Source organism: Anarrhichthys ocellatus, unplaced genomic scaffold (assembly GCF_004355925.1).
Source record: "Anarrhichthys ocellatus isolate YVR2014 unplaced genomic scaffold, GSC_Weel_1.0 scaffold23, whole genome shotgun sequence".
Lineage (NCBI taxonomy): Eukaryota > Metazoa > Chordata > Actinopteri > Perciformes > Anarhichadidae > Anarrhichthys > Anarrhichthys ocellatus.
The window spans coordinates 1,491,432-1,503,661 of record NW_022280053.1 but is presented as its reverse complement, the minus strand read 5'-3'; the positions used below and the strand labels follow the sequence as shown (position 1 = coordinate 1,503,661).

General features: G+C 42.0%; 2 protein-coding genes across 2 annotated transcripts in view; one reads left to right on the top strand and one right to left on the bottom strand.

Moving 5' to 3' along the window:
* fnbp1b (formin binding protein 1b) overlaps positions 1 to 3,847 on the bottom strand; it is a 50,109-nt gene extending 46,262 nt beyond the window's left edge. The window contains exon 1 of the transcript XR_004213158.1: positions 3,510 to 3,847. The gene's annotated coding sequence lies outside the window, so the exon portion shown is untranslated. The remainder of the gene's footprint in view (positions 1 to 3,509) is intronic.
* Positions 3,848 to 8,418: 4,571 nt separating this feature from the next.
* Positions 8,419 to 12,230, top strand: part of agpat2 (1-acylglycerol-3-phosphate O-acyltransferase 2 (lysophosphatidic acid acyltransferase, beta)) — a 14,454-nt gene continuing 10,642 nt past the window's right edge. Inside the window, exon 1 of the mRNA XM_031860046.1 lies at positions 8,419 to 8,858. Within this exon, the coding sequence (XP_031715906.1) occupies positions 8,683 to 8,858 (176 nt within the window). The 5' untranslated portion in view covers positions 8,419 to 8,682. The remainder of the gene's footprint in view (positions 8,859 to 12,230) is intronic.

Here is a 12,230-nt window from a genome sequence, read left to right as displayed (position 1 = left end):
TGTGTGTGTGTGTGTGTGTGTGTGTGTGTGTGTGTGTGTGTGTGTTTGATGTCCCTTGACATAACAACTCTGGCCTTGTTACTGGCACCTCTGCTACCCAGAGTGCCTGCTCTGGCTCTGACGCCCGAGCCCCCGAGAGGAAATACTTCTGAGATATCGCGGTCTCCCCTTCTTGGAACTCTCTACAACACAAGCACTAACTAACTTGATTCAGAACGGTTATTTAAAGTGCCATGCCTCTATTGTTAGTTAGAAAAATTGTCGTTTATGATTCCTTTTTTTTTCTCACCCCTGTTCCGCTGAGAAACAAGTCACATGTTTCACCACATTTGACTTCCTTCTTCCTCGGTTGCGTTTCGTACAGAAGCAGTTTGGGGTCCTAAATGTGCATGCATGTGATGATGATCCATTCGTGTCGCTCTCCGCTTGCACACAAAAGAACACAGCTGGCATTTTTCAAAAAAGTTGACCAAAACTTTTACCGTCTTCTAATACATTTCAGTAGCCTGCAGCACAACTCGTTCACATACAGCGAGGTTTAATGCCCAAGAGTCTCCTGATGCTTATTGCATAACTTCTGCTTGTACCCTGTTGGTAATGTTTCAAAGACAGGACAGCGATAGTCATAACTTTCATGGCAGCACACATTCTCAGAGTGTGTCTTTAAGTGGAAGACTGTAATCAGTGCTATGATGTTGCACCAAAGGCATTCAGCATGTTGGACTGTGTTGCTTTACTCACGCCGACGCACAAATGTCTAAACAACAGCCCAAACCTTCCCAGCACGTCTCTGTTTTAAACAAAGATTCAATCCCATGCTCCTCCCTTCATGAACCAGTGATGGCATTTATCACTGCGAGGCCTGCTTGCACTACCTCAACCAAAGCAGCCGCGCTGGTGAGCGGTTGAGAAACCCCGGTCGACTGTGACTTCACTTCCTGAAATATCATTTGCTTTCCTGTTCACAGCGAGGAGCAACAGGATGAGCACGACAGAACGCATGTGGCCTTCGTCTGTCATGTTGAAACATCTGATTTTCCGGCTCACTAAAACTCGCAGACAGTGATCTTAATCAGTGAAAATGAATTTAAATGGCGGGTATTTTAGGATTTAGCTGTCATACAAAACACATACATCAATTGGCAGAAAATGAATCCTTTCGGTCATTTGTCTCACAAAAATAAAGCCAAACATTTACTGATTTCCTAAAATGTGAGGACTTGCTGCTTGTATCTGTTTTATATCAATATAAACAGATTTTCTGTGGGGTTTTTGACTATTCGCTGCACAAAACAAGACTTTAAATGTGTCATCTTGGACTTTTTTTCACTATTATTTTACATTTCATAGACCAAATCTATTTGGCGAGCACATGATCTGCAGAATAATTGACAGTGAAAGTTGAAGATGTTAGTTAAAAACCCCACAAATAACTACAAGGTACTTTCCCAACAACATCCTTCCCTCGCTCTGAATAGAAGTGCGGGTGCTGCCACAGCAACAGCGCTGGTGTTACGGTATGTTTTGATCTGGTTTGGTACAACAAGAAAATCAGCTGCGTGAATCTTCCGGTGGCAACAGCCACCATGCAGAGTATCGCTGCTCTCTGTCTGCTGCCCTAACATTAAAGGAACAAGTGTCTGGATACCATTCAGCCCGCTAAGGGGGGGGGAAGCAGAGCATCTGGTTATAATACATTATTCTCTGCGAAAGCTCAGTCTCAAATGTTTTCCACACTTAAGGTGCACATGAAAGCCCGTAGAATGTCTTCGGGCTACGTTGGCTTTGCATGACTACCTGCAGCAGCGTTTCTCCGTCAAGCGTTGCGGTAGTGAGGTAAAAATACACTGGCATCCCTGGGAAAACGCAGGAATGTGGAGCACTGTTGGTTTCTCTGTGAACTTTGGACCAGGTAAATTACTGGAGAATTTAAGGGGGGAGTGTCTACCCCCCTCATCCTTTTCTTAGAAAGGAAAAGACACCCATGACTTAACTATCTCCAGACCCATTTGCTGCTTGGTGAGCGACGGAGGGGAGGGGGGGTCTAGCTCATAATATTGACATCAGACTGCCGTTTCATCTCCACGCTGCAGTATTGTGATCAGGTGTCGTGCTGAATTTTGTGGCCTACAGATTGCGAGTTCAAGTCGATAACATGACTTCCTGCAGGTTCAAATGTAAACTCCATGTAGTAACTTGCAAGCACACACACACTCTTGCATGTTTGCTCTGACACACACACACACACACACACACAATTGAAACATACCACCATTCAAAACAAATGTGCGAGGAATCCTGCAACGACTCGCCGCGTTTGCCGGGGGGTTCGTCAGCACACAGGCAGCAGAATGACTGGTTTTACTGCAGATCATTTCCACAACAAAAATAATAGAGCCGCTGAAACAACAGGAAACCCTGCAGGCAGCTGCTTATTATCAAGTCGTAAAGATAGTTTTGACACAGTCCTGTAATCTTCATTATTCCCATGCTGTAGATTTCAGACGAAACACGTGTGTCTGAATGTGGGGAAATACCTCTGATCCAGTGTCTGGATGGATTCGGGCTGTGAGATGGTAAGCAATCCTTGAAAGTGAATTTCAGTAAAAACAAAGAGTGACATCATTGCACTGGAATTTATTGTAGGAAGGTCAGTGGGCTTCTAATTTGTCTTCTATTGTTGCTCACAAAGAGTGCCTGATGAACCAAATCACACATCCATAATATATAAGGTGAACCTTCTGATTCAGGTTACTCACTCAAATGAAATGCATGTTGTGGTCAAATACTCACCAAATCTGACATTTCCTTTTTTTTGCTATAGTTTATTAACCCCACATTTGAGGTTGTGAATAACATTTAGATGTATAGCCTGCACGATTATTGCCATAACCTCAACCTGATAATAAATATGAAAAGAAAAGAAAAAAAAGCAAGCAGTTATTGAACTGTTACTGGTGAGTTAGTTGCTTTTAACCACTGAAGTTAAACAGCAGTGCTTCAGTGTGTGCAGACAGACAAGAGACTTCCTCTAGCGACGGTGATACTGGTCTGTGCATAGCACGTCACGTCCATCTACATGCTCGCTGTTTCACGTCTTTATGAAACCGTCACCGAAAATAAAAAAGCAAGTGTCATGCGAGTGTGTGCGTGCCTGTGTGTTTAAAGCGTGGTTTGAAACGCACCAATGTGAACTAAAATGGATGGTTAGCTCGGATTTTCACACACACTCACACACACCTTACTAAAACGCTACACCGTGTTCCATGTCGCAATGAAATATAACACTACTCGAGCTTCGCTACAAATTAGCTGGCTGTGGTCGCAGCCAGAGGCGGAACATCCACAAAGCTGCGCACAGTCGTTTTTAGCGGCTACAAACACGGAGCCCCTGCGCATTGTCACACGCACGTTTGTGTTATCTTTGAACCGTTAGTTTCCGCACAGGCTCGGTTTGAAGGAGAAAAAAAGGCCCTATTTATAACGATACAAGTGCACGAGACACTCACCCATAGCTCTGACCCCCAGCTCATGGTTTCAGTACGATGTCCTCGGAATAATCCACAACTCGTTAGAGGTGTTTTCAGCGCACGCAGCGGCAGACGTGATGTTTCGCCTTCACGTTGTAGTCGCTTCGTCACCGACCGTCTTCTGTTACAAAAAAAAAGTGCTCCTCTGCTCGTTCTTATTTTTATTGTTTATTTTCTTTTTTATTATTATCAACGTCTCATTCTGTCTGATACAAGATGGCCAAGAGCTGCAGCACAATCTTCAAACAGGATAGTCTCGCTATATGCAGCGCGCGCGGGCACCCGCTCCGAGGCAATGACAGCTGCTTTTGCGCGCTCACAGACGAGAGGGAAAAAAGAGAGAGAGGTTGGTGTGTGGAGGGGGGGGGGTTGTCACTGCAGGGTTGTCCAATAAAGCCCTTTACAAATATCGGTGCTCACTCTCTATTCCTTGTGGGCTCGGACCGATGAGAATGCTGAGGGGAGGCTATGGGGGGGACGTGGGCTGGTGGGGGTTCAAAAAGGTCACCACCCTCGGCAGATGTTTCATTGACAAACCCCACAGGGCTTAATACCAACTACCTACTTTCTCTTTTTGTCTTTGTGTCTTTGTGTCTAAAGCTATATCATGCATGAAGTGAGACAACACCCCTGGATTTACTCAACACAGCAGCCGCAACGCTTCCACTTTGCACACAGGATGTTGCGTTGAAGGTGCAGAGTTAAGAAACGTTCACGCACCAACAATCAAAAAAAAAGACAGCTAAAAACCTGCCATTCAGCTAGTGGACGACTGCCACATGAAAGGGGGATTATATGGAAAACTAGTTCATCATTTATCCCAAGGTTGCAACTAATTTAGCAACAACTGTAACTTTATATCTTGTGTTTTTACACTTCCCTGACTTTATAATGACAGCTAATTTAGAATCAGGTTCAGAATACATTCCTACACTATATCTAAAGCTCTCGGGGACAGTGGATTTGGTCTAAAGAACAGGCAAATGTAGATTTTGTTGACACTCTTTCATCTTTAATATTTTTACAGACTATTTTGAGTCTGTAAGTGTAAGTGTGTGACAGTTGCCTTAGTCTGTTTCTGTTGTTTGGATTTATTATTGTAACATATTGTTTTATGCTTCCCTGTTGGATGTGGTCTCCCTTGAAAAAGTGACTATTACCTGGTAAATATAGGAAAATTATCATACAATAAAATACTTAAAACGAAATAGATATGTAAATAACTGTATTAGACTACATGAGAGACATTTAACAATCCAATTTATCATTAAGTGGAGTCAAAACAGTTGTTTTGCGGCAAGACAAGTATATCCATCATTTTCATGGTCACTGTGATTAATCATGTGAATCATCAGCATTAACTTTAGTAGAAGTCAATCCAATGGCCATATTGTTACAGTAACGCTACCATCTAGTGGTTAAATATTATACCACAGGGGGCACAAAGAGCTGATGAGAGAACCACAGGAAGGTAGAGAGAGGCCTTTCAGTGAAGGCTTGCCAAACAAAAAGATATTCAGATCATAATGCCCAGAGACTATCTTATCATAAGTAAATGTTGACACATCTGCAATTGACTGTTCTCACAGCAAACTTTTTATTTTTCCAGTGTGCTGGTTTCAGGGCCCTGGAATGTTACATCCCTTACTGACACACTTTTTATTAGTTATGCCTGTGCTTTTCCTACACCGGAAAATGTCTGCTTTGAAAACTAATCAATTACAATTAGAGAAGATAACAGATTCCTGAGCTCTGTTGGTAGCATATACAAATGGCAGTGGCTAAAAACACACTAGTATCCATTATTAGGGACTATAAGATGTTATGCCCAGCAATGTTGTACAGCAACCAAATAGAATAAATGTAATTTAAGTCGATCTTTCATAATTAGTCAGGAGGCCCAACCCATTTCCAAAATGACATATCAGACTGGACTCAAACATGCCCTGAAGGATCATTTAGCCTGTCCACGTTTAGTATCTTTCAGCTCATTTACGATGAATCACCTTTAACTTTCCACTTTCCAATGTGGACCAAATAATTTGAGATTTTTTTTTTTTTTAAACATTTTTCCAGGCAGCCATTTGTTTCCACACAGGATCACATTGCAGAGAAACTTAACATGTCCTATTGACTTAATCTGTCTGGATGAACATCTTTAAGTTTTGTTCCATAACTACAGTGATGCAGAGCAGACTTAAATTCAAACTAGTCTGTGCTTTCAACTGCATTACCATCTAATAACAACTTGATAAAAAGTTTAAGATAGTTATAGAGATCATGTTTACTGTGATCCATTTAGTTCTAAGTCTCTGCTACAGCAAGGCCGACACCATAGCACGTGTCTGATTCCACTGAATCACGTATTAAACGACCTCGAAAACTCGATATGCAGAGCATTTCTATTACCTGGCTGTGAAAAACAAAGCATAGAGAAACTCGGATTACAACACACGAACCACTCCATTCTCTGCTCAGGTAGACTCACTCCTTTGTCCTCTACAGCCAATCAATGCTCTGAACATCGTACAGAGAACCTTTTAAGGTAATAGGGCAACTTTTTTGTTTATGAAATCACGGATTGTGCCTTTAAGATTACATAATTTGAAATAAAAAACGTAGTTTCACCAGCAGGGGGGGCACAAGGGCTTTCACTGTCGGTGTCAGGCACCACTCTGCATCACAAAACACTGAAATCAAGTCTTTTGAAATCTTAAGCAATAACCATTATTACAGTACGTCCTTTATTAAATGCAGAAAAAACGGTCTCTTTGTAGGTGGAGCAGTGACTTGAATCTGAGGTATTCCTGGCTCCTCTTTAAAGGGAGAGTGATATGCTTTACCTCACATCAACGGCTTTTACCACCTGCTTTCGGTTTAACCGATGAGATCATGAATCACCGCTTTTTCCTCTGATCCAACACATCACCAGATGATGATCCGCTGGCAGCTCGGCCTCTTTATTAATCCAAGTGCACAGGTCTGATAGAGCAACTCCAAATTCAACATCATCCTATGGCCCAAGCTCTCTGATACCGTGAACATTTGTGAACCCTCTTGTGTTTCAACAGGATGTTTAGCTTGAACAATTCATGGCCTGCTCAGACGTCCAATCACAACAAACCATGTTCAGAACTGGACCTCTGTTTCTCTTGGTCACTCTTCTCAAGGCTTCTCAATAGTTTCTGAATCCTCTGTCAGGTTTTCACAATCTCCAGATGGAGGAGTTTGAGTCCAGAGAGCCTGGCTGTGACCCCGAACTCCTAAATTCTACAAGATCTGGATCCTTCCCCTGATCGTGGATCCATTCCACTACATTTAGACTTCATTTCCTCAGGAAACTTTCTCTGAATATCTTTTTTTCCCCACTTTGCCAAGCTTTCTGTTTTTGCTTGTTGTAGCTTTGATCTTAATAAGCAGAAGTGAAACAACGTGACAGCTGATTACATTTGTGGTTTCGATAGTAAGAGAAAGGGGAAATGGCAAGCTGTATTTGTCTAAAGTCATGTGGACACGCTATATTTTGTTGCTGCATCACCAGGTGGCTGGATTAACGGTTTGCTTGAAACTGATGCACTTTTGTGAAATCCTCTAAAGTTCACATAAAATGTACAGAATATAGACGGAGGACACAAACAAATATACCACAACCACACACACAGTAACTACTGAGACAAACACACACCCATGTCTAACACTAACACAAACACACTCATGCAAAACTCCAGCACTGGTTGTTATCGCTTAGTGTCAGGTTTCTTCCTTTGTCAATGCATCACACCATGTCGCAACACTTGAGTTAGTAAGTAAACAGTACATGCTACTTTATCATGTCCACGAAGGCACAGCGAAACCTCGTTTCTGGACAAAGCAGCAGAGCAGTAGTTTAAATATAAAATGTTGTTCATCCATCTTCAATAAGGGAAAAGGGAAGTTGTCTTCCTTATTTTTGACAGTAAGTTGCAGTGAAAACCTTTCCTGTAAGCCAGTGATTCTGGTCCCAAATATGACACAAGTAAACATTATGGAGTATGCAATTAAAAGAAAGCATTGTAAAGCTCCCTTGTCCTCTATTACGTAAGCACTGTATGTTTAAACTGTGCAAAGTGTATTCATGTAATGTGTTTATGTGTTTTGAAGTAGAGTGATGGTGCACCATCTTCCAAAAAAGGCTGGTGTTCATATTTTATCCCATTGTCATCATTGTAATCATGGATGAGTGCAAACAAGGCTATTGTCCACATTTCTATATTCCTGTCTGTATATACAGACCAACAAAGACACCTTCATATGATTTTAAATAGGCATTAATCAAGAGCAATGAGGAAAGCTTGCTTTGAGTCTGAGGTTTCTATTCTTGTTACTTACCACTTCACAGAAAAGCATCCTTTGCTTCGGTGTATTTTGCAAATAACCCTTCTGAATGAGGACACCGATGCCAAGTTTAGAGTCTGCTAATGGTTAGGATCACCGCACATATTAAATCAGGATGAATGACTGATTGATCCTAATCTTCCAAATCATGTCAAGTAGAGCCCTTGGACAGGGCTGCAACTTCATAGTCAAGGCCACTGGACAGTGTCAGATTAAAGTTTAGGATTGGATTATCACTGCGAATCCAATTAGACGTGTTGTGCTTTAATTGGCTGTCAAACTGGTCTAACCCTGTGGAGAGAGTGAATCTATATAGGCCTAGTATAGCAGAGTGAAATTTGAATGTTTGGCCACACGAAACTTGAAATAAAAACCTGCAAGAGCTGTGATTGCGGATAGATAATCACCGAATGCTTGAACAGCTATTACTAATTTAATTGATATGAAATAAACATGCAGCTTGTGACATCAGACCCATAGTGGTCCAGCAACCGGAAATGGAAGAAAAAAAAACACAACCAATGACGATTTGACTCCACCTCATGATGCCATTTAGCAACAACGATACATGTTGATTTGGGGGCAGCCGGAGACAAACATTGCCATCGCCTGGGTGCCCTAAAGGACTAGTTCAGACTGTGTAATGTTCGCCAGGTTCGCGGTGCTTCCCTTTCCTTCTTGCACCGTAGCCCGACCAGTGTTTTAGCGGCTTTTTCGCCCCCCTCCAAACCGCGTGTGTTCTACAGCTGGCAGTGGGACTTTTTCCGGGTGGATCGCTATGGATGTGCTATGGATGATACTGCTGCTGCTGCTCCCGCTCCTGATGTGGGGCAGCAGCACGTTCGTTTTCTATTTCAAAAAGTGCTTTTACGTCGGCTGGATGATGGTGCTGGCGCTGGTGGCGATCCCTCTGTGCATACTGAAGAGCGGCGGAAGAAACGTAGAAAACATGCGGTGAGTTTTGTTTGCATAATAAATGTCGCTCTGCGGCGCCGTGTGTCTGACAGCTAGCCAGCGTTAGCCTGCTAGCTGGCTGCCTGCCTAGCAGAGGTTTATTGTATCAAACATTCAGATAGCGACGATACCGGTGTTACTGTAGCGAAGTGTTGTGGTAACATGAGGGCAACGTCAGGGAGCTTCTAGTCCACCAATGTGTCTGACATTTTAAAAACCTGTATCTCACACGAATGCTAACATTAGCCCCCTTGACACCTTGGCAGCTGAAAAGAAGAATGCTAACGTTCAACGTGAACCAAGTCGGGGCTTGTTCCCATGCTAGCCTCAGATAACGGACATTCTTACAGGAAATGGAATTACCGTTAACTTGTATCCCCTCCAGTCAAATGCCTGAACATTACTGGCTAAGTTAGACTTGTGTGAACACATCACAACACAAGAAGGCTATCATTGTTTGGCTAACGTTACAGCACCATTTAGAGTTAGCCCTGCAATCTTTATGAAGGTTTTAAATAGTTTTTTTTTTTTTTTTTAAGTGTATGAATGAGAAGTTGAATTGTTAGCTAGGCTACAGGTAGTAGTAGTAGTAGTAGTAGTAGTAGTAGTGGTAGTAGTAGTAGTAGTTTATCTTAAATTAAACAACCAAGTAACGTTACTCAGATCCTTTACTCAAGTAAAAGTAACAATACTAAAGTGTAAATACAAGTTAAAGATTGTTAAATTAAGTCTTCAGTGTCCTGAAAGGTGTTTTTTATTGTATGCAGTACACAGATTATTGTTATGAAACACAATAAAGCATATCTTTTCTTTATTCTTTATTGTTCTTATTAGTAAATGATTTAAATCCCACCAGTGCTTCACACAGTTCTAACATGAGGTCTAATCAGCAATATAACTGACTTTTAATGGTCTCTTATCAATAACCGCATCCTGTTTTTATATATAAAGTCAAAGTGTATAGCAGTTAATTAAACAATATTTCCCCCCGGGATGTAGACGTATAAAGTAGCATAAATTGGAGCTACTTAAGTAAAGTACAATTACCTCAAAAAGGACAACACTTGACTAAATGTACTTAGTTACTTTCCACTGCTGGAAACAACTTTAATACAGCTGCAGAAACTCTCTATAGGTCACTATACGGTTGGTTATTTCAGGATATTGGCTCTATAGGTATGGCCCAGTGACCTTACCACTGAAGGAAAACATGTTATTTTATACCACACACACACACACTGATTGGGTCAACTGATACCTGTTGGGGTTGAAATGTACGTCTCCAATGTCAGTGTCCACTTTGTAGCTGGGGTATTTTTGTTGTTGTGGTTAAACCTAGATGTTGAGGATGGATTACTGTTCAAGTGATTAACTTGAAGTTTTTCCCTGATTTAGAGTTGGGTTGCTGAATACTTATCAGGCTCATCCGCCGTGCAGCCTCACTTGGCCTCGATCTGCTGACGGCAGCCCTGTCGGTTATCGCAGCAGACCTCGCTGCTCTTGTAATAACTGTTCCCGCTGGCGTGCTATCTAATGGCCATGGTGTCATGTTGCACCAGTGTGCCGTTCTGTCTGCTCAAAGGTTATCTGGACCCGTTGACTGTGACAAAGCGACTGAATCGGGGTCAGAACTTGCACGGGGAGTGAATGGGATGTTTCAGATGTACATTTTAAGCACCAGCCACCTCTGGCATGAAAGAGTGCTGTGATTCATGAAGGATAGAGTCGTGTTTCACAGGCAGTCGCTGTCGGACACACAGAGGCCTGGATATTGGGAGTTGACGACTTGAATGCAACACAGTAAACTATGGTGGGCCAGAACAGACCTCTGCACTGTGAAAAGCACACATAGAACTCAAGTCCCTGCTAACATCGTACTTGCATTTCCTGAAACTCTCAGTTTATCAGCGGTGGTTGTGCAGAGTCTACATAGACGTACTCTCGCATACATACAGTATATACTTTTACTCTAACATTAATCAGGTAGGATCTCATGACAACAAAGGCTTAGTTGTCTCATTCCCAATTGCTTGAGCTCAGGTTCCATACTGTGTAAAGGCCTAACATCGGTGGGAGACTACCATTGCTGCTGTCTGTTTGACTAAGGAGTAATGTTGTCACTCAGGCCGTTGAGTCACTCACTTCCCCTGTCCCTGCCGTGGAATTAGTCTTCCACTGTGATAACGTGACCACGTCCCTGTCTAACAGCTCCCTGACCTTTAGCACCTGAATTAGCTACGCTAGTGGTTTCTTGGTACAATGATTGTCGGGATAACAGGGCAGGCTTCAATTTTTTTAACCTGAGTGCAGCCATGTTGAATTGAATCTGGTAGCAAGCAAGTCAGCCTAAATGTCATTATATGGTCATTAGGAAAATGTACTTACTTAGAGACTGATAATGAAATGAACCAGAGGAAATGCTGAGTGGTTTGGCCATGAAAAGTACCAACCAAGGCCATTTCCTTCCCCTTGAGCGATCTTACAATTGCTGCAACACAGTTTAGTTCAAAAGCCACTGGTTATGCAATGACTCAGAGTGTGTTATCACTGCTGTGTCAAAAGATAACCTCAGGACTGTGTTCTGTCTGAAAGGTTAGCGTTGTCTTACTATAGTACACAATGTGCAAGGCGAGATGATTGCATTAGGAGTCACAAGGTAATGAGCACAAGTGATGTCTTCAAGAGCTTCCTCGTGTCTTTGATGAACATTGTGAGCTTTACTTTTTGGTATTTTCATTAAAATCACTTTGATTTGATGACCAACAATAGAAGGCACAACAATTTTCGATGCTGGGTCATCATTACCCAGCCCATCTTACAAATAGTGAAAGAACTAAAGCGTGGCAAGAGTTAGAGTAATCCTAAAACATTTAAGTACAGTATAGAAAAGCTAGCTAGATACATCAGGGAAGAAACAGGTTGCACAAGAGTGTTTAACCACAAATGTACCGATCAGGTAGCGAATGACACGCGTTGTTCCTGTGTAGCATAGATGAGCCGATAACGTGATCTTGGACTCGCATACTCTCCAATACCATTCAGCTTTTTACGATGTATTGTAGGCATTTTCGACACAGGTATCAGTATACGAACAAACCTAATTTTTCAGGCATTGCAAAAAAAAAAATTCTATATTTAATTTCTTTAACTCAAAATGTAAACTTCCATTAAAAAAACCTACTCCCAGTTTTAACTTCTACCTGCTGAACTTACTTGTTTATTTCCCATAATATCACATCAAATGTACAACTGCTTTGCTGATCAAGTCATTAGTAGTCAATCAGAGCCTCCCCCAATCTGTAAAGCTTTACCTTCTCATGGCATTGTTTGAGCAACATCACAACAAGATGTTGATCAGACCCATGTGACCCC